Source organism: Sturnira hondurensis, unplaced genomic scaffold, assembly GCF_014824575.4.
Source record: "Sturnira hondurensis isolate 20B ecotype Veracruz unplaced genomic scaffold, ASM1482457v3 Scaffold0008196, whole genome shotgun sequence".
NCBI lineage: Eukaryota > Metazoa > Chordata > Mammalia > Chiroptera > Phyllostomidae > Sturnira > Sturnira hondurensis.
The window spans coordinates 6723870-6746432 of record NW_028080827.1 but is presented as its reverse complement, the minus strand read 5'-3'; the positions used below and the strand labels follow the sequence as shown (position 1 = coordinate 6746432).

The 22563-nt window shown below is 44.9% G+C and overlaps 1 protein-coding gene across 2 annotated transcripts in view; it reads right to left on the bottom strand.

The window, feature by feature from the left end:
* TMOD2 (tropomodulin 2) overlaps positions 1-22563 on the bottom strand; it is a 70313-nt gene that overhangs the window by 26469 nt on the left and 21281 nt on the right. For both annotated transcript variants that reach the window (XM_037054637.1, XM_037054636.1), the window contains exons 2-5: positions 11477-11674; positions 8927-9083; positions 4011-4133; positions 1170-1256 (exon numbers count right to left, since the gene is read on the bottom strand). In XM_037054637.1, coding sequence (XP_036910532.1) covers positions 1170-1256; positions 4011-4133; positions 8927-9083; positions 11477-11602 — 493 coding nt within the window. In that variant the 5' untranslated portion in view covers positions 11603-11674. The remainder of the gene's footprint in view (positions 1-1169; positions 1257-4010; positions 4134-8926; positions 9084-11476; positions 11675-22563) is intronic.

Sequence of the window (22563 nt, the reverse complement as noted above, 5' to 3'; positions counted from 1 at the left end):
CAGGGTACAGGCCTGGGTTGTGGGCTGGGTCCAGGGTCCCAGGTCCGGGGTTGGGGGTGTCCGAGAGGCATGTGATCAATGCTTCTCTCGCACACTGACAGTTCTCGCTCTCTGTTTTTCCCCCCTTCCCTTCTCTGTAAAAACTAAGTAAAATCCTTTTTAAAAAGTTAATGATATGTATGCATATGTATAAAACCCAAGAAGGTTATGCACCAGACTTGTAGCAGCAAACATGTTGTCAGAACGTTACCCTTTGATGTTGAAACAATAAGGTTGAACATTTTTCATCTGTATGTATAAAAAACAAAAAAGAAATAAAAGAACTACTGCTCATTGTCTGGGCAAACTACCCGGTGTGAATGATGATTTACAAGTACGCTCCTGACACCAGAAACGTCTTTTCCATCCAAGAGAAGAAAACATAATGTATCCCAGAAAAGCTGCGTTCTGCGGTGAATTTTCACAGCAACCGGATCACACTGTTCCAAAATTACCTCATTACTACTGGTCTGTCTCTACTACAAGTAGGTAAGTTCCTCTGGGCAGTGACTATCTTTTGTCTTTGCACCTAAGCCTCAAACACCCCTGACACGTAGCAGGTTTTTATGAGATGGCTGCTGAGTAAGTTGGAGAATCTAATGGACTGTCTCCAGGAAACACTGATGAGAAGACAGTGGTCTGGCACTTTCTGCCCCAGCAAATCCCTGCCAGTGTGTCTTTCCTGCTCCCTGGGGGAAGTGGGTATTCAAATTCTAATGACAAGCACCCATACTGAGACAAAAAGACACACAAATAGAGAAAGGAACTTATCTAAGATACTACCGTTGATTAAAACATCTCTAGAAACATGAAACTCTGCATTCTGGGTGAACTATGCAACCTTTCTATTAGCAATTCTATCTTTTGACTGAAGGGACCTACCAAGAAAGTGTGTTTCGGACAAAACAGCTGATTGTTACTAGTTACGCGGCCAGACAGAGCTCCCGTTATCAACTATTCTGGTTTGACTGGCCCGACCCCAGTGATCCATGGTGAACTGACAAAAGCCACCTCCAGAGCCTATAAGACAGGAGTATGGATCCACTAGGAGGCCCAGTCTACACGCCTCTCTCACCCAGAAGACCTGGAGGCTCCCAGGTCTCAGAACAACAGACTCCACGTCCACTTACTTCTCACAGGCCCTTTGCCACCTTTAGAGTTGGGTGTTTCTTCATCAAACTTTGGATTATTGAGCAAATTGTGTACTCCAAGAACCGCTGGAAGCAAAGAAAATCAGTAAACTGACATTAGGTTTGGGAAAGCATGTTAGGATATCCATATTGTTAGTAAGTCTCCAGACCCCCATTCCCTTGCATAGAGTCTGGTGCATGTACAGTGTTAAATAAATATGTGTGTATGTGTGTATATATATGCTTATTATATTTAAATAAGCTTATATATAGTGTTAAGTAGATTCATATATATATATGTGTACATATATACATGGTGAAATAAACTTGTGTGTGTATGTGTACAAAATATATGAAACCTTTCTTCCAAGACCATTGGAAATCTTCACAGGTCTTTCTACACCTATACCTGTGACATCATTTAGGATCTTGGGGACAGTGATCTAATGATGGCCCCAGATAATTGAAAATCTGCTGAGACCTCCAGTAAAGTTGATTCAACTCCCCAGTTTTCTCAGCTGTAACATGTGAAGTCAGGACTTAGTCTAAGGATATTTTAAGCTCTAACATCATAGAGATGATGGCATGCATTTTTCCAGAGGCAAAGAGCAAGAGGAGCATAAATCTCACTCAACATAAGCCTCACCAAAAGAAGTCATCTTTTCCAGTCTAGAGCATCCCAGGGTGGGAGATCAAAGAGATGCCAGCAATAGAAGGTTCAATAAGCACATTGAGATTCTGAGTCTCCTGTAGTACATGGAACTCACACCAGGAGGCAGCACAGTATGGGAGAAACAAGCGGGCACACCAGGCAGGCTGAAGCTGCAACTGCACACCCAACTTTCCCTTTGCTAATAAAATTACAGGTGGCCACCTGGTGAAGGATCCGTAAGTAGATGATCTGTTAACAGGTGTCCCTGTACCTCAATCTACACATTAGAAGAAGGGAGGCAGCCAGCACATCAATAATTACACTTTATCTGCTACAAAGATTAAATGGCTTCCTATGTGTCAGGCACTGTTCTAAGTGCTTTACAAATTCTACTTAGTAAGTAAGAATTTGTTGCTGTGTTCCTGGCATTGTCTGGGGAGAAAATGCCCTACTTCATAAGCACAGGCCACTGAGACCATCCCCAAAACATATCTTGCTTTGGTCCCATACTCATTAATAACTTCTAATTACAATTTGGCTCCCATTGCCAAGTTTGAATTTTTGTGTTTTTTTCTGTTTCCTGTGAACCTGGTTAGCAGATCAACCCTTACTGCCTGGCCCCAATCTGATTGCTGCTATGTGCAATAACAAGACCAAATCTCTAGACCAGAAAAAGCTGAAAACCAGAGTGGTTTGGGTGGTGGCTACACCGAAACACGACCACTGTGGGAGCTGCCGTCTCGGAGGTCAACTGCTGCTCCCTCGGTGAACCAACCACCTGTCTGCTCTGGGTCTGCTCTGAGTCTGCTCTGGGCCTGCTGCAGTAACGGGCAGGGCACTGAACTCTTTCAAAGGCGGGCAGCCCATTCACGCAGGGGCTGCTTGGCCTCTTCCAGGGAGGGCTGCCCTAGAGAAGATGCTGCCACCCACCCAGCTGGGCTTCATCCTGAGTGCTGAGCCAGGAGCACTTGATGAGGAAGACAGGCTAAGTAAAAGACACAAGACAGTTTTCTTTTGGGATTATCCCCCTCTAGGGATTTATCTCTTTCTTCCTTCTTAGGCATTTCCTGGGAATTTAAGCCCCAGCCCTGCATTCTCCCTTTGGGCAATTCCAGTACAGACCAGGAGGCAACCTTGAGGAGGAACAGTCAGCAGAACATGATCCCTCCACAGCAACCACAGGGCTAAGCAGGCTGGTCACTGCTAAGCATCTTCCTAACTGCCCTGACTGCTGGAGGGATTCACAGATGTGAATTTAATCCAGACGGCTGATAATGCAGACGGAGTGAAAACGTAGCTGGAATGGTTTGCATGCTATTAGGATAAGGCACCGCTGCTTCTCCTGGGAGGAAGGAGATTATAACAACACGTCTTCCAATGGAATAAAAATGTGACAATTCTTGCTAAAGCTGGGGGATGTTTTTTAAAGCACCTCTCTCCTGTGATGACCTAATGACCCTAATAGTTCACATTTTCATCCCATTTGGACAAAAGTGCATCCGGTCAGTACACAAAGATGCTGGTGTGTGCATGGACTCTCTTGATGGATATACAAGAAATGGGAGGGGCCTGTGCAACTAGGGGGAGAGACCTCCATTACATATTCTTCTGTACCCTTTGGGCTTTTTCTGTCTGCATGTATAATCAATTCAAATAACAATACAAATCCTTATTATATTGTTGCTATTGTTAGGAAACAAGAGAAAAGTAAGCAGGGTGGGCTGAATGGGCACTTCCTGTACTGTGAATGTTAATAGCAAATTACACCCATTCCATCGTCAGGTTTAACAGATTTCTTAGTGGGGATCAAACTGGAACAGCAACTGGGAAACAGCGAGAACTTCATGGAAACTTTGAGGTGATAAAGTGCCAAACGTGAAAGCTCTTTAGAAAGCATAAGGGCTATTATTTTATTGTGTGCCTTCTCAGCACTCCTTCACCTTCATTCTCTTGGACTTCTCCCAGGAACTCTTGAGTTTGGTAGGGGGGTATAATATTGGGGCAGTTTGGAGCTGAAATACAGCAGAATGTTTGCTCAGCAAGGTCAAGTCACCTGTAGCAAGTCTTACAGTCAACCAGGTATCACATAAAAATCGAGGGCTATGGAGAAGTTTAAAGGCTACGGCCAGGGGTACCAGCCCAAAGGTCGCCAAGCCAAGCAGGAAAGTGTCCCTGAGCTGAGGACTAACCTGCGAGATCGTACAGTTCGGTGTCCGAGGCACTGGCCAAAGCTTCTTCCAGTTCTGGATCAAGGGTCACCTTTTCTTCTTTACGAGTTTCTACGGGCTTTTCTTTGGGGATAAAGACTCTCCCTTTAAATCAGAAGAAGAAAAAAAAACATTGTGTGCTGCTGCCTCATTTTAGGGTAAGTGGACCCACCAGAGAATGCAGCTCTGGCCACCAGAAGCTGAGCCATTAAGTCACTACGCATCCAACTGGGAGCCCTCAATGGCTGGGATGATGCCAGTATCAATACGGGTAGTCCACAAGTGGAAGGAAGGAAGGTCAGAGGGGGAACCCTGCATTCTGCAACACTGAGCACCAAGGAGTCCACAGTCCTCAAACACAGAGAAACGGCCTCTGCCTCCCTCCCTCCCGCCCATTAGCACACTGCCCTTAGACCTGGGCAAGGGGGCCCTGCCATGGACTCCACACTTTATAGGAGGCCCAGCTCTGGTCTCCTTTGGCTGCACCCTCCCTCCCCCACCATATTGCTTCTGCCCCACCCAGGGATGAGTTGTGGGACAAAGGGACATTTCTATCTGGAATAGAGGCTACCCAAGGTACCTGGGACTGTGGAATTCTTTGCCTAAAGAGGCCTGAGCCTGCTTCCAGGGCCTGCATCAATCCATGCCCACCCCCCAGAAAGCACGTCACACTGCCGGGATTCGAACTCCCAAGCCAAGGGGAGACTGCTTGTGGGTGAATATGAGTGAAGCTTGAATATGTAGGCTGAGGTGTCAGCCATACTTGCCTGAGGTCCTAGCAGTAGACAAGACATCCCTGTGTGGAACTCTTAGAAGTCCAAGAATGCTGGTGTGGATGTATTTGTATGAAGATATAACATATTTTTATAGTTTGTTAACTTTTAAGTATTTGTAAGAAAAATGGCACAGGGGCCTCTATTTGTGTTCTTGTCTTGGACCCTGCAAATACTTGGGCCCGATTCATCCGAACGGCCCTAGGGATTCCTGAGGGACAAACTGGCAATCCTCCAGGGTTTCCTCACACCAACTGAGACTGTAGACTAGTAGGGTGTTACAGCCAGGATCACTTGGCCAGGGAGTGACCTGGGGGTACAGCCACCTCTCTAGAGCATAAGCAAGCCCGATTCAACCAGGGCTGTCATACTCAGAGACATGGAGGTCTGGGCAGTAGGCACTCTGTGCCTCCTGCGCACACATCCTCTGCCACCACCTCCCACTTCATGCTGCCAGTTGGACTGCATTTCTTTTGCTTTGACTCACTTCTGAATATGCTGATATCCACAGTGCCCCCACCCCACCCCACCCTGCCCAGCCTCTGGACTAACAATCACACTGCTGGGAGGATGGCACACTCCCTCATCCTAACTTCCAGCCAGGCCAGCACACCCACACCCCACAGCACCTTTAAAGGTGAACCCAAGACACTCCAGGGGGACCAGAGCAATGCCTCAGACCTGCTCAGACTCTTTCCAATTACTCCTGGCTTGGACTCTTGGTTTCTCTTTTACTTCTTGGCATGATCTCTGACGTTGGTCTCCTCTACTTCGATCTTTAGAGTTCCCTAAAGACTCACCCCTTCAATTCTTCTCCTCTTTGTTACCATGGGTAGAACAGACAGCTGGCTCCAGCTTCAGCCAACTGGGGCCCAGGCTCCTTCCAGGTCTCCTTGGCTAGTCTGGCCTTCCCCACACCCATGGGAAACGAAGGGCCAAACCCAAAGTCAGTAACTCTCCCTCATGAAAACTCTCCAGGACACGTCCCTGGTCATAGTGGCTGCATATCTCCTGATGGTTCATCACCAGATCTTCAAATGGTTGGGTAAGGAACCCTGAGCCAGGCAGAACTGGGCATCCAAAGTGGTGCCCAGTGTGGCTCAGGCTAGGGTATCCTGGCCACAGGTTTCTACCTTTGACCATCATGGAAGCAGCCACATTTCCCAGAAATAAAGAAAGCACACTGGGAAACAAAATAGGAGAATGGCCAGAAGATAGAAAAGAAAAAAATAATCAAGTAATCAATAGCATCTCAGACACTAGGGCTTATCCAGACTTAATTTTCACAGTACCTGTAGCCTGAAGCATTTTATTTCTTGACTCAGATGATCTTGGGTCCAGAGTCAAAACGAGGATTTCTAAATTCCTAATTCCTGGTACTGTTTCAGATTAAACACTAACTGCACAGGTGGGCCAGGGTGATCGGACAGCTGCTGCTGCACATCCACTCCCTGGGGTCCCACCAAACGACGAGTCCTCGGTGCACAAAGCTATAGTGGAGGGTTAACTGCAGTCCAGGAACTGAGGGCCCAGGGCGTGCAGAGCCGAGGCTGTGCGGCCCTCTCCTGCGGCCTTCACGGCAGCCTCCCACTGCCTCCAGAGCCTCCGTCTGCTGGTCCCTCCTGGGGCCCTGCGGACTCCTTAGCCCGGGCCCTCTGCTCTGTTCAGAAAACTTGTTTTCTGCTCATTTTGCTCAGGTGTGCTGCTTCTCCTAAGCTACCTGTGCAGCGCATACCCTTTTTGTGTCCCCACTTATTCCCCAGACTGCTCCGCCCTCCTAACGCCCCTGTGACCCCCTGTAGGTTAGCCTGGATGGAGAGGGAGTTGAATACAGTGGCTCCTCAGACCGCTACTCTGAGAGCAGAAGACAACAGCTTTCCTCTATTATTCTGTCACTACCCTCATACTGGATGTTAACTGGAATTTTATTGGAAATTTGACGTTATAATTTATTTTTCCTTTCACAATTAAGTTAGTCCCAGAGCAACCATGCTGCCATAGAAAGAGCTCCATATTTCAATGGCAATCCTTGGTTACTTGCCCAGTTTGTCACTGTTCAACTTTACTTTCTTAACAAGATGACACCATCAATGGTGTGATGCATTAAGGATGCAAGGCTCAGAGGAGAGCCCGGGTGCTGTACGAGCAGAGGCAGCGCTGCTGTGACTCATGCGGGCGGGGGAGCCGGGTTCCTACCCCCAGCGGCCGTGACACACATGCTCAGAGATGGCATTCATTCAATCCCACGTTTACCGAGTGCCACCCCTGTGTCAGTTTCTGTGCCAGGATGCCAGGGAGACACAGCCTCACTGTGGGGATCTCAATCTGAGGTGGAAAACACACAAAGCCCAAAATAAACAAAAGGATAAACAATGTCCCAGTGCTGTGAGAGCAGGAAATGCATGTTAAGGCAGAAAGAAGGGGTCTGTCTTAGACAGAGAGGTCAGGGAAAGCTAGAGGCCCAGGCATGTAAGCTAAGGCGTAGAATGTAAATAACGGGATGTGGGTCAGAGGGAAGAGCCCATGAGAAGCCCTGAGATGGGAAAAGGACTTGGCAGGTTTGGGGAACCAAATGAAGATATTGGGGCTGAGGCTTAGGGAGGGAAGGTGCTCAGAGAGGCAGGCAGGGTGAGCTCTTCCAGCACTGTGAGGACCACAGTAAAGGTGTGGGGCTTTAAGCAGAAAGGCGACATGATCTGACTCGTGTTTCAAAAAGACTGTGGTTGGCATGAGGTTATCAGTGATTTTGTTAGTGCCTGTGGGCCCAAGTTGCTGTCTGTAGCTGAAGAATCTGGACAGGCAACTGATATCCACTCCTTCCTCCAAAGGGGCTCAGGGTCCAGAGTGAAGGAGGAGGATTTTCATGTCTTAACTCTGAGCTTATTCCGAGTATGGAGAGAGCTCAGGACTTCGTCTCAGAGCCTTCCCAGGGCAGGGTGTTCCTCACTGCGGGCCCAGCACCTGGTACTTGGCTCTGTGCAGAGGAGGTAAACGCTGGCTGAGTGAATGACTGACTGCACTGACCTCTAATGGTAGCATCTCAAGGAACAGAGCCAATGCCTGGACGTGGAGTAGACTTCGGCAGCAGGTGGAGCACCGGGCTAAGGTAAACCACCCATGCCCATGGGACCCTCTTTCAGGTGCAACGCTACGTCACACTTCCAAAGCTTTTTCTTTGGGAGTTAGGATTTTTTTTTCCCTAATGTAACTAACTTGAGTACCATCATGCTCTAAGCATTCATTAATTTGCCTCCATGATTCTTTTTTATTTAGTTTAAAAAGTTGATTTGGGAGAGCAGTTTAAAAATTTTGTTATTACTATTATTTTTTTTAAGATTTTATTTATTTATCTTTAGAGGGGAAGGGAAGGAGAGAAGGAGAGAAACACCAATGCCTGGTTGCCTCTCGTGAGTCCCTCGCTGGGAACCTGGCCTGCAACCCAGGCATGTGCCCTGACTAGGAATCGAACCGTGATCGTGTGGTTTGCAGGCCCGCGCTCAGTCCACTGAGCTACATCAGCCAGGGCTACTATTATTTTTTAATCCTCACCCAAACCTATGTTCATTGATTTGAGATAGAGATAGATGGATAGATAGATAGATAGAGACTGATGTGAGAGAGAAACATCAATCAGTTGCCTCCTATACACTCCCCAACCAGCAATTGAACATGCAGCCTAGGTATCTGTCCTGACTGGGAATCAAACCCACAGCCTTTTGGTTTATGGGATGATACTCCAATTAACTGGCCAGGGCTGGGAGCAGTTTTTAGGTTCAGAGAGGAAACCACCGAGACTTCCTGTATCGCCCCTGGCCCCACACTGACTACCTCCTCTATCAATATCCCACAGCAGGGTGGTACAGTTGTTACAATCACTGAACCTACATTGACATCAACGTCATTCAAAGCTTCTAGTTTACATCAGAGTGTACTCTTGGTGGTGGACATTCTGTGGGTCTGGACAAACGTCTACACTGACATGTATCCATCAGCCTTCATTCTTTTTAGTAGGGAACCCGATTCATGGGCTTATTTCCCATTCCTACGTCAGTTCCCTTGCTTGATCTTCCATGACAATACATTAGGAGTACCTTTGCCCCAAGACATGCCACCTGAGGTCCTTACCTTTCTTCTCTCCAGTGAAGGGCACAAAGTCTTCCCTGTCTTTCTGTTCCAAAGCCTCCTTCTCCAGATACATGAGGAGATGCTCACGGTCAAACGGGCCGGTGGCTGCTTTCTGGGTCTGGTCTTTCTGTCGGAATCCAGCTGGTAGCAGGGCACTCTGATTCAAAGACAGAGGTGTGAGCCAGAAGGAAGGTGTCTGCCCAACTGATACTTTGTTATCTGTGCCCCCCACCCCCCGCTGTATATGGGGGAAGCATGGAGAACACCTGTGCAGAGACGTGGGGATGTGGGTGTGAGCTGAGAGTGCGGTTCTCTGGCATATCTGATGCCCTACTTGCTCTAACATCCCGTGCTGAGAGGAAGGCTCCCAACACATGCAAGCAGAACACTGATGGCTGCAGCAGCCTCCGGGTCTCCTGCAGCTACCTTCTAACGTGTGCAGGCAAAAGGCCAGCCTCCCTTCACAGCGCCACAGGCCCCACTTAAGGTTCGGTCAGAACTGCACCCAAGGTGCTCCCAGGCAGGCATGTGGAGATTCTACAGAGGAGCCAATATTGCTGCACTCTCTCAATTCTTACCCCTCTCCTGGGGCAACATCCAAACACTTAAAGTAAATATTACGGTATATGGTATTATGTTGATACCTGCTTGATTAAACTTAGAGATTCCTTCCTGAAGTGTGAAAACTACAAACAGCCCTTGCTAGTGTGGCTCAGTTGGTTACAGCGTTGTCCTGTGAACCATAAGGTCACAGGTTGATCCGTGGTCAGAGCGCGAGCTTAAGTTGTAGGTTAGGTCCCTGGTTGGGGGACATGCAAGAGGCAACAAATCGATGTTTCTCTCTCACATTGGTGTTTCTCTCCCTCTCTCTCTGTCCCTTCCCTTCTCACTAAAATCAATAAGCATGTTCTCGGGTGAGGATTAAAAATAAATAAAAAATACAAACAGAATACTTATGTTTTTAAAAGTAAATATAATATCCAAGGTATCTGGCATATCAGAACACCAGGTAAGACATGATTTCAGTGCTGCTTTTATTTACAGTAAAATCATTATTTTGGATGCCTCTGGTTCTAAGTTTAAGATAACACCAGCAGGACTGAAGAAAGTGCTTGCTAAACAAACACAGTAACAAGTTATTGGGCTGGCCAAAAATCTGTTACGTTTTATCCATCCGATGGCTCTAGTAGTGCTTGGTTTCCTTTAACTTCATTCGAAACAATTTTGTTAGACTGTTTTGTGACAGCTGTCATATCAGGGTGCATTAAAATACCTTATCAAAACTGGTGAATTTTTGTGCTATTTTAATATTGAAGATGAAAGAAGATATACAGTATTTTCAGCGTATCATGCTATATTATTTCAAGAAAGGTAAAAATGCAACTGAAAGGGAAGAAAAGACTTGTGCAGTGTATGAAGAAGGTGCTTTGACTGACCAAACATGTCAAAGGTGGTTTGCAAAATTTCTTGGTACTACTGACACTTTGGCCAAATAATTCTTTGCTGTGGGGCTGTCTTGTGCTTTGGAAGATGTTCAGCAGCACCCCTGGCCTTTACCCATTAGAAGCCAAGAGCAGGAGATCGCTGACATACTGAAACTACCCAAATCAATAAAGTTATTGATGAAAATGAAAAACTAGTCTTTTATTTTACAGAAGAAAAGTAAATGAACTTTTGGGCCAACCCAATACTTAGCTTTTTAAGAGCTCACAAAAATATTAAAATCTCCACTTAAATGTACTTAATATTATTGTTACGGTTATTCTAATCTACCTATTGTTGTTTGATCACCATAGATTTCAAGTTGTTTATGCATTTTATTTTACTTTTCAAATAATTTTTAAAAAATTATTTATTTATAGAGGGGAAGGGAAGGAGAGAGGGAGAGAAATATCAATGTATGGTTGCCTCTCGTGTCCCTCCCACTGGGAACTGGCCTGAAACCCAGGCATGTGCCCTGACTGGGAATCGAACCGCGATCATCTGGTTCATGGGTCCACGCTCAATCCACTGAGCTACACCAGCCAGAGCTGTTTATGCATTTTAAAGAAATGAGATATAAAAAAGATCTGCCTTTGGGGTTAAAGAAAAGGTTTAAATAAAATTTCTGACATTTACTGGGATGAAATCTTAGGTAAATTACTTGTCCTAGTTTGTCCCCTCATGTATGAAGTAGTGACGATATCTAAGGGGCTTCTGTGCCCAGCAGAATGTGTGACTCACAGAAGAAATTCGGTAAGATCCGTTCCCTTTCTCTCTTACCTTTCCTTTCCCCTAGTCAGACCAGTCTTTTGTTAACCAATGGAATCTATTTTTTCCTTATTTACATTAAACTGTTTTTTTGAGATATACACTTGCCATATCCTATTAAAGATGTGGTTATTGAGATTCTCCACAAATTTGTAGAAATAAGGGACTCAGAACCAATCAGGGGAGAGCACAGAGCCTGCGTTTGAAGACAAGGCATTTCTACACCGCTGCATAAGGACCACGCCACGTCATTTGTCCCGGAACATCACTGACCCTGCGGCTCAGTTCCAGGCCACTGACCTCGGGATCTAGGTCATCGAGAACATTTTCCAAGTGTTTCAGTTCCTCTTCTGAGAGTTTGCCAAGAAGCTCATCTTCATCAATGTTCTTGTATTTCTCCAACTCTTTTTGAAAAGGGAGCGCCATGGTTTCTTATACGCCTTTTTCATGGGCCATGAACACTTGGACGGGCCAGCTTCCTGAGACTTCAGAATACTCCTAATAAGAAAGAAACACCGTTACCTTCTTTCTGTACATAGGACTTACATACAGGAGGCAGGGCCAGTGGGAGCCTCCCTACTGGATGATTAATTCAACAACAAAAAGGTAACATACCCTTCATTTGCAGAGCAAGCTGACCACTTACAGTGTTTTCATATACAGTATTTTACTTACTTGATCTTTACAACAACCTGGAAAGAAAGCCTGTATGGACATTAATACCCCGTTTTACAGATAGAGATTCTGGGGTGAAGGGTAGCTAAGCACCTTGCTTGAGGCGTTGGGCCTGGGGGTGCCAGGCCTTCCGATGCCCAGCACAGTGAGTGCTCGTCCACCGTACTACTTAGTACTACTTACTCTGCCGCCTCCAGCTTTCCAAAGAAAACAGTGAGGAACAATGCACTAATTGTAAGGCAGTTGTGAGAAGCACACTTGCATCTTTTCAGAGACGAAGTGGTGGGAAGAATACAAAGCGGGTTCATTCAGGAAGGAGAGTCTGGAACCTCCATGTGAGGAAGCGTTGTCCAGTAACTCCCCTGCCGTTAAACTAAGTTCAGATTCTAAAATCCTGGCTGCACGATCGCCTCTCCACTTCTCTCTTTCCTCCCTTCCTCCTTCCCCATTCTCTTTTTAGTCTCATTTCCTTTTTGTTTCCTGGGCCACCCCGCTTAATTCTTTAGACCCCTAGTCCATTTTCCTTTCAATCCCCTCTCTTTCTACCACCTTACCCCTAAACCTCTACTCACAATGAAGATTTTACTCAATTCCTTCTTTTTGGGGGGAAGATTTTACAGGCAGTCCCTAGAAGGATAATATTGCATTCAGGAAATAACAATGTGCTCAACTGACTGTTTCTCCTTAGGAGGTATTAGTATCAGTCAGATATTTCAAGGCAATTAATATTTGCTATCCCCCCACGAACTGCCAGGCAGAGTTCTAGAACACAGGAATGCAAAGACAAACAAGGAGATCATGGCTCAGTGAGACACGCAGACAGGGTAATACCACTTGATGAGCGCTATAACAGAAATAATATATAAAGTAGGTTTAAAGCACATAAGGAAATAATTACTGGATAAGGGGGTCTAGGGCTTGAGGGGACACTGTGAAAAAGAGGTTGAGTTTGAGGTTGAAGGAAAAAGTTGTAAGGCAGACATGAGAGGGGAAGGGTCGTTCTTAGGGAAAAGGAACCGCACTAACAGAGACACAAAGATGCGAGAAGACATGACGTGTCCAGTACACAGATGCTTGGTGTTTCTAGAGGGAAGGGTTACGAGGAGCAGAGAGGAAAGAACTAAAGGCACAGAGGACGTCTGTGAAGACCCTTCCTTACATGCCTTGTCAGAAAAACCTGGGCTTTATTTTGTTGGGAGATAAGGAGCCACCGCAAATTTTTGAAGTAGAGAAATGACCTGAGAAGCCCTGTTTTGAACAAGGTAGTTCAAACAGTAAGAATGAAAAATGGGTTGGCAGGTAAAAGAATGTCATTCCTTTCCCCTTATTAATTCAACTGCTCACCATATTCAAGCTGTGGTTTTCTATTTATGTGTCGTTTCCTTATATAATGTAACTCTCCTTTTCACCAGTCTCCCTTCTTTTCGCTTCAATTGCTCTAGTCCAGTAAAAACAAAACAAAACCCATCCCACTAAAGTCTGAGAAAGCAACTGGATCTTTTACCCTTTGTTCTGGTCCCAGCTACCACCCATTTATTGTGGCCCTGGACAACGACCTCAATCTGCCAGGCTCTTAGCCTGGCAAATGAATGAACTGGTTGAACTATACTACCTAACAGATTTTATTTTTTTATTAAACATTTTAAAAATATATATTTATTTATTTTTAGAGAGAGGGGAAGGGAGGGAGAAAGAGAGGGAGAGAACCATCAATGTGTGGTTGCCTCTCATGTGCCCCCCCTGGGGACCTGGCCCGCAATCCAGGCATGTGCCCTGACGGGGAATTGAACCCCTCGGTTCGCAGGCTGGCACTCAATCCACTAAACCACACCAGCCAGGGCCGTAATGGATTTTAAGCTGCACAGTTTCCCACATTTAACATCCCGAAATTAAGATGTGTCTGATAATTGATGGCCCTACAATAACCAGTGACGCAGCAGCAGTCCAGATGTACTCAACACTCCCCAGATAGATGTAAACCCCAGAAGCATCTGCTTCAAACTAGCAGAATAGGTGTCAGGGATTTGGAAAAATCCCAGGGACTCTTTTAAAACCTAGTACGGAGGGCGAGGGTGAGGTGGTGACTCAGGTGTACTTAGCAACACTCCCAAAGGAAGGTCCCGATTAAGCCAGTTCTGTATAATTACAGAATGGTTTAAAAGCCAGTATAACTTTTAAAACTTTTCAATAACTTTTATAAAAACACCATTCTTGATGGCAGAGGAGGTACTGTATCAAAAAAAGCCAGACACAGATGACTATGTGTCAAAAATGATTCAAAAAGTTGGAATCAGAACATGAAGACGTTTAAGAATATGAACTAACTCATTTCACTTGCATTTTCTCTTTTTATGTACAGGAATGTTCTTTTAAATCTATGTATATATATTCACAGCAGCTTTATCTGTAACAGCCCAAAACTATAAACAACCTGAATAATCATTGGTAGGTAGATGGGTAAACAAATTGTGGTGTGTGTGTGTATATATATATATATATATATATATATACACACACACACTCAGAAATAAAAACAAATGAACTACTAATTCACAGAATGACACAGATGAACTTCAAAATAATTATACTGAATGAAAGGAACCAGATCAAAAATAATATACATGGTATAATTCCACTGATCTAAAATTCTAGAAAATGAAAACTGATCTACGTGGCAGAAAGCAAATCAGTGGTTGTGTACGGATCAAAGAGAGGTAGGGAGAGACAGAGGGAGGGAATGCCAAGGGGCGTGAGTAAACTTGGGGGTTGTGTGTATGTTCATTGCCGTGACTGTGGTCATAGTTTCACAGGTGCATGCATAGGTCAAAACCTATCAAACGGTACACTTTAAATATGTGCAACTTGTTCTATGTCAATTAAAAGACATCAAAAACCTGTAAGTCAAAAACTGTTCTTTCAATAAAATAAAAAGTATGCATTTAAAAAGGCATGTGCCACATTTAAATTTTTTCTTAGTGGCACATAATACTGGTGTGTTTTACAATTGATGGTATCCAGAGTTAATACGATTCTATTTGTATTTCTATTCCAGGATTCTACCAGTACACCCCAGCTCCTCATCTTCCCCTGAAACAGATTTGCTCTCCTGATTTTCTAGAAATCTAGATCATAGCATTAATTTCAGTCAGTCACTTCCAAAGCTCAAATTCCTCCCCTTCATTCCAGGTCTAGTTGGTTGACCCCTCTTGTAGAATCTTACTGCACAGGACTTTCCACACCATCCCTTCCTGTCACTCTTGCTTCAGACTTTTGTCCCTCTGGGCCTGGAGTACTCTAATTGCATCTTGAAAGGTTCCTGTTCTTCCCTCTAAGCCACCCAGATCACCACGATCAGATCATCTTTCTTAACAGTGCAAACAAGCCACTACCCTGGTGAAGGACTTCCAATGGCTCCCTGTTGTCTACGGAATAAAATTCAGACAGTCTAGCACCCAAAGTTCCTGTACTGTGGCTTTGATCTGCACTTCCTGTTTTCTTTTTTCATTACTTTCTTAGGCAGCCCTCTAATCTGGTCAAAATGGTTTATTCATTCTATGTGACGGGCAGAATAATGCCCTCCTAAAGATGTCCACATGCTAACCCCCAGAACCTGGGATTGTACTTTACATGGCAAAGGGACCAGTGTAATTAAATAAAAGATTTTAAAATAGGGACATTATCCTGGATTATCTGGGTGGGTCCAATTAATCACAGGGGCTCTTAAAAGAGGAAAGCAGAAGAGTCAGAGAACAAGATGAGACCACAGAGGCAGAGGTTAAGAGTGATGAAATTACTCTGAAGATACAGGAAGGGGCTGAGGGCCAAGAAATGTGTGTGGGCTCCAGAAACTGGAAAAGGCAGTGAAGTGGATTCTGCCCCAGAGCCTTCAAAAAGGAAGGCATTGATTTTAGCCCAATGAAGCCTGCTTTGGACTTCCAAGCCTCCAAACTGTAATATAATAAATTTGTGTTGTTTTAAGCCACCAAATTTGTGACAGTGGCAATAGGAAACTAATATACTCTCTTATGCGTACACGTCAATTTTCCAGCATAATTGCTCTGCATATCTTGTTTGCCCTTCCACATCCACTCCCCACCCTGCTCTGTGCCTCAGGAAGATGATGTGTTTACACTGCATGGGTGGGCTCCCTTGCTGTCTGGCTTCTGTTTGGCCAATAGGAGGCGCTAGCAAGAAACTGGAAGGCTGGTGGAGAGGAAGGGAGGTGGGTCCAGAGGCCATATCTATCAGGCAGCCTTCTCTGTACAGCGGCACTCCCCTTGCTGACTGCAGTCCTTGGGGGTGGTGAAGGGTCTCCCTGTGGCTAGGGCCAGATTTCTGCCTTATTGCATTCCTCAGACCCTCCCTACGTCTTTATAAATAGCCTCTTTATTAAAATTCCTTCCAATTATTCAGCTTGCGTGTGTCCTCTGTTTCTTATTGGGCCCTTGGCTGATACAGTAATATTACTTGGAATTCCCTTCTTTGTTCTCATGAATAAGCCATGTGCTCTGCTTTTGAGACCTGGCTCAGATTCCAGCCCCGTGATGACCACAGACTGTCAGAGCCGACTGAGGCCTTAAAGATCATCCAGTCCAGCAACATGGCTGTTTTTTCTCCTCCTCTTTCCATCCTGATCTGTTCTGACAGTTCCTCTGCCTCTGCCTTAAATACTGGCAGGCTGCACGGTCCTGTCTTAGAACTTTTCTCACTATACATTTTTCTTGGGTGATTTCATCTCCTCCAAAATTTTAATTATTATCCATACCCCAAAGATCCCCAAATCTGTATCTTTGTTCTGGACTAGATTTACATATTTCTATCTGCTGAACTGACATTTCTACTTGGCTGCCTCAGGCTCCTCAGATGTCAGAAGTACTCTCTCACCATCTTTCCTTCCAAAGGGCTTATCCTCCTCTAGAGTTTTTCTTATGTCAGGAAGTTGGCCAAGGGGAGAGACAGAGAGAGAGAGAGAGAAACATCAATTTGTTGTGTCAATTACTTAATGTATTCGCTGGTTGCTTCTTGTATGTGCCCTGACTGGGGACTGAACCTGCAACCTTGGTGTACCAGGACATCCTTTTAACCAACTGAGCTACCCGGCCAGGGCCTGAGGCTGGGGCATTCTTGACATCTTCTATTCCTTGTCTCCTCTTTAGCCATCAATCACCAAACCCTGTCTTTACCTGAATCTGTTAAGACTCCACCCACTGCACTCTACTACACTGCCCCTCCCTCTTACCCCCTTTCGATCCATTCACCATACAAATGACCAAAGTGATCTTTTTAAACAACTCTGCTCTACTTAAAATTCTCCAGAGGCTTCCCATTGCCTTGAGGACAGTTCAAATTCACAATTTGGCCTCTGTCGTCCTCACCAGCCTCATCCTGCGTGGCACTCCCTCCATCTCCTGCTGGCTCCAGCCTCCTGGACCACTTCCAATTCCTGGATCATGCCTTACGTTGTTCCCTCTGCTCACAGCCCTCTCATCCGCTCCTCCTCCGGCTCACTGCTGTCCTACTCATCTTCCAGCCTCAGTGTAAGCTTCAACTCCTTAGAGAGGCCTTGTTCCCCCCATCCCCGTGGCACACCCCTTGATCAGAGCTTTCCTTGACTTTATTGCAATTGCGTATTTTATCTTTGTCTTCCTTGCTAATCTCTGTGAGGGTGGGGACTATCAATTTTATGCACTATTATAATCCTGGCTCTTAGCACAGGTCTTGAACTAGAGTAGGCATCCAACAAATGCTGTGCAACAACCATCAGATGAAGGAAATGAGCTTAGAGAGGTGAAGTGATCTGCTGGTCCAGAGCTCATCCCACTATACCCACTGCCTCCTGCTCTGTCAAGGAATTTTCTGAGGCTAAGTCCACAGAAGTCGCTCTGCTCCCTCGATGTGAACTGCCTGTTAACAATTTGCTGTTCACCCCTTGCTCTCCCATTATCTTTTCACACAGGTTACACATACGGTTTTCTTTCCAACTACACCACAAACTCTCAGGGGGCAGGGACAATGTTGAAATTCTTTATAGTTCTTCTCCGGCTCAGGTTTATATATTCAGCTAATATCTGTTGGAAGCCCATGTTTTCCAGACACTGCTGGGGCAACAGGAGTAAACAAAACAGATGATATCCTGTGCCCCAACAGAGCTTATGGTTTAGCAGTGAGACACACGTTAATTAAGTAGTTACAATAACATGTTAATACCATGTAACTACCTGGTGAAACAAATTGGATGTGTTGTGCCAATGTACCGGGAGAATCTCAAAGCCGGAGGAGAAAAAATAAAAGGTGCATGAATCCTCCTGGAGCTCAACTTGGAGTTGAAGATTTGGGGAAAAGCTAGTTATTATTTGTTAGTAACAAATACAGACATACTATGGGGAAGAATGCGGCATTCATATAGCTTTTAAAATCAAGTCCCACATTTCTGGCTCATGGCAGGCCTGCTTTAGCCCCACCCAGGGCCCAGAAAGGTTCGCGTTCGTCCTCTCCCCCTGTTAGTGATGCCGCAGTGGAAAGTTTGCAAAGCACTGCCACGGCCTCCGGAAGACTGCCTGTCCCATGGCAAGTGCTCAACAGGCAACAAGATACTAACGTGCACACTGGAGCGAAGCGAGGCAGATAAGGCTTCAGGAGCCCAGGTGGGCGCACACCCCAAGCCAGTCAGGAAAACGGAAACCGGGAGTAAGGACTTGAGCTGAAGGAAGGACAGCTTGGGCTCCTAAATAACTTTCTATTATCCAAAGGTATCAGCCCTGAGAAGGAAATCAAGGAGAGTGGCTTTCTTTGCTTCTCTTTCCGCTATCTTTTTTGTGCAGCTGTGGCATGGAAAAGGAAAATCAGATACAACATTAACTCCCTGACCTTTGGCCCAGCCTATATGCAAAGACTTGCCACCAAAGCCAAAACAAGCGGCGCAATCAAAAACTGAAAGTGATTTTCACAAGAGTGAACAAAAACTACTTGTAAAATCCTAGGGAAAAGTTTTTTAAATGGGCAACACAGTGCCAGCAATTGTTTTGGCGTACATACCTATCTTGGAAAGATGCAAAGGACTGCTCACAGAAAGGACAGAGCACACTGTGGGGGGGGGGCTTGGTTGGAGAGGGGGCACTTGGGGTCCAACCACACCGGTGATGATTTAATCCCAAGTGGGGGCAGTCAGTGAGTGAGAAGTTATTATTCTTTATCACATATCTTCAATATCTCATAATTTTTACAAGAGTCAATTTTATTAGAGCAAAATCTACATTTTCTAAAACAAATAAAGCAGAATGAAATCAGCATATCACCCTTTCCTCCAATAAAACTAGAATTGATCTTCTATATTTAATTCTTTTTTAGCTGTGGGCAAATACAAAGATGTGTACAAAGCACGGCCTGTATTTTGGAATCTAACTATTTGAGGATGGCACAGTCAATCAAGTCTGCTTTTTCAACAGCCAAATGGCTTCTGTCAGACTATATAAAATTCTTGCAGGAGATATAGGACAGAGAATAGGTCAGAATAAGGAGGAACTTCAGGCAAAAATGCGACAAGGCAATCGTAGGGAACAAGCTGGAGGGAATGAGGAACAGACCTTACCAGAATGGAGGGTCTGTATCTGAGCCTATTTGTTCTTAACTGGCCAATCTTATGACACAAAAGTTGGTATAGCTCAAGATGTGCTTGAAAACAGTCTCCTTTTAAAACTATGTGCCAACTCGCAACCATTCTTCTCCAGGTTCAGAACACAAAAGACTAAAAGCATGTGCCCTGGAGTCAAACAGCCCTTGGTCTAATGGTTACAGATTCGAGTGGGTGAGAACCTCTCCAGGCCTCGTTCCTTCCTCTGCAAAATGGGCAAAAAATCAGTACTTCTCCCAGAGGGTGGAGGCGATGCTAAGTAAGATAATGTGCACACTGGGTTCAGTGCCTACCACATTCATGCAAACTCTCAGTCAAAGCCACTTCTCATTTGTCCTTGGTCAGGGCATAATCTCCTATTTGGGGTATTTGTTCTCCCTGTCATTATCTGTTAAATATAGAGAGGCAGCACCCTATAAGAGCCCCGAGTCAGTGTTGTCAGGTGTAGCAAGCCACCAAGTGGGCTTTCAAAAATACAAGATCGGTTTCCACCTGGTCAAGAAGTAAGAAGGGTGAGAAGTAGTCAAGAAACTTCCTGGCCTGGGGCAGAAGCTCTTTAGCATGGAAGTCTTACTGTCTGCCCAGACTGCCACCTGATTTCTAATTCTCTTGTTAGGTTCTACTTCCTGCTTCCTTTTCCTTTTGTTCGGCCCTATTCTCTTGTTTTTCCAGGAGTCCCTGTTTCTGTATACCTCCTTGTCTTCCACTTGGGTATCTATGTCTTTTAGTGTTTTTTTTCTAAGATTTTTTAGAGAAGGAAAGAGAGGGAGAAATAGAGGGAACCATCAATGTGAGGTTACCTCTCCGGCACCCCCTACTGGGGACCTGGCCTGCAACCCAGGCATGTGCCCTGACTGGGAATCAAACCAGCAACCCTTTGGTTTGCAGTATGGTGCTCAATCCATTGAGTCATATCAGCCAGGGCTAGTTTTTAACTGCCTATTGATGCTAGCCATCTCCTCTCACCTTGTCATTCAAAAGTTATAAGCTTTCCACTTCCTGACTAGCATGTTGAGTTACCTACTTTCATCTTTTGGCTCATTTACCCTCCTGGCTTCTGATGGCTAATGTAGTTTTTGGGCCATGTATCTTGCCTATTTCTCTGTAGGTATTGTGACTCACAAATGCTTAACAAGATGACAGGCAAAATATTTAGCAACTGGTTTGGAATGGGCACTGCCCTGACAGAATGGCTATCAGCAATACACAATAGAGACAGCTGCCCTTGCATATACGGGCTGACCAGCAGCCCACACCCTAGACTCTGGACGTCTCCAAACATTCTGATGAGAGGCCTCCAGTTTTTTCTTAGGGCCGGTGGCTCAGATTTGCTTCTTATTCCTTATGTACAAGCTTGGCACGGCTAGCCTTGTACTCTGCTTCACAAACTCTTGTTATCCACAGTCCTAGGCTGACCTTCTCATTCCCTCGGTTTTCAGCTGTTGCTGGAGGAATCCAGAATACTGGCAACAGACATGAAAAAGATGGGGTAGTCTTGATGCCAAAACAGGAGGGCAAAACCTAAAAGCAGTGTTTAAATATATATATATTTTTTCAGGTATAGCAAAAATATTCTTGTAGCAAAAGATTCTGTGTAATATTATTAAGAGCTATTTGTTTTCTTCGTCTGGATATAAAAAGTCTCTTTTGCACATGCCTTCTATGCACCTTTTTGAACCACTTATAAGTCTACAGGGAAACAATTGGTTGCATGTGATTTATAAATAAAGGGAATGAGTGGAAACCCTGAATCTTTTTTTTTAAAGATTTTATTTGTTTATCTTTAGAATGGAAAGGAAGGAGAGAAGGAGAGAAACATCAACGTATAGTTGCCTCTCTTGAGTTCCCCTCTGGAAACTGGCCTGCAACCCAGGCATGTGCCCTGACTGGGAATTGAACCGCGATCGTGTGGTCCTCAGGCCCGCACTCAATCCACTGAGCTACACCAGCCAGGGCGGAAACCCTGAATCTTTTGTTCTGTCAAAAAGCTGGACCTGTCCTTTCTCCAACACTTTCCCAACTCAAAACAAAAGGAACATCCGCCTGGAACCTTCTGCATTTACACAGACCTTGAACACAGAGAGGAAAGGGGCGGCGCTTTCAAGATGGCTCTTGGGTAGGGCTGGAATTTCTAAGGTTTGGTAATTATTAATATTTTGAGGGTACAGTTAGGAGATCGGTGTCCTAAGACAACGACTCACAGTAGCCAAAATGAACCAAGAAAGGGAGCCAACTGTGCATTCCCCACGGACTCCCTGCAGCTGTCCGTCACCAACTAGCCAGACCTCTACAATACGTTCTCTTTGTGTACTTATTGACATCTCCCAATTTCTTAATTTAAAAAGTTTCAATGTACAAAGAGTTAAAATAACACAATAAGCACATCTATACCACTGTCTTTGATGCACCAAACATCACCACTTCCCTGTATTTCTGAGCTTGCTCCCAGACTCTTACACTTACTTCCTGAACCGGCTGAAAGCTGCAAATGTCAAAATACTTTGCCTCTAAGACACACATCTCGGAAGATTAAGGACGGGGTCCTACATAACCACCATACCACTACTGCATTTAAAAAATTTCAAAGTAATTCCATAATATTATCTAATATTCAGGACATATTCAACTTTCCCTAATTGTCCCAAATCATCTTTTACAGCTATTTTTTCCCTGATTTAGGATCCAACGTTCACACACCCCAACTGGTGGTCATGTCACTTGAGTATTTTAAGCTACAACACTCCCCCTCCTCCAGTCTTCCTGGCAAGAACACACCATGGGTGAAGTTATGACCTTCTCACTGCAGGAGACTAGGAGACAAGTTATGACCTGTCTCAACAGGAGACTCATTCTAGGCACTAGTAAGCCTGATCATCAGGCTGGAGTGATAACTTGCTCATCTTTTCACTGTAAGGCCACATGTTTCCTAGACAATCTGCAGAGAGATGTTTTGAAAAAAATGTGAAAATTCTGTTCAACAATAATTCACTCAGAAATATTAAAAGATTTGATTAATTAATTAATTAATTTTTAGACAGAGGGGCGTGAGGGAGAAAGAGAAGAAGAAAAACACCGATGTGAG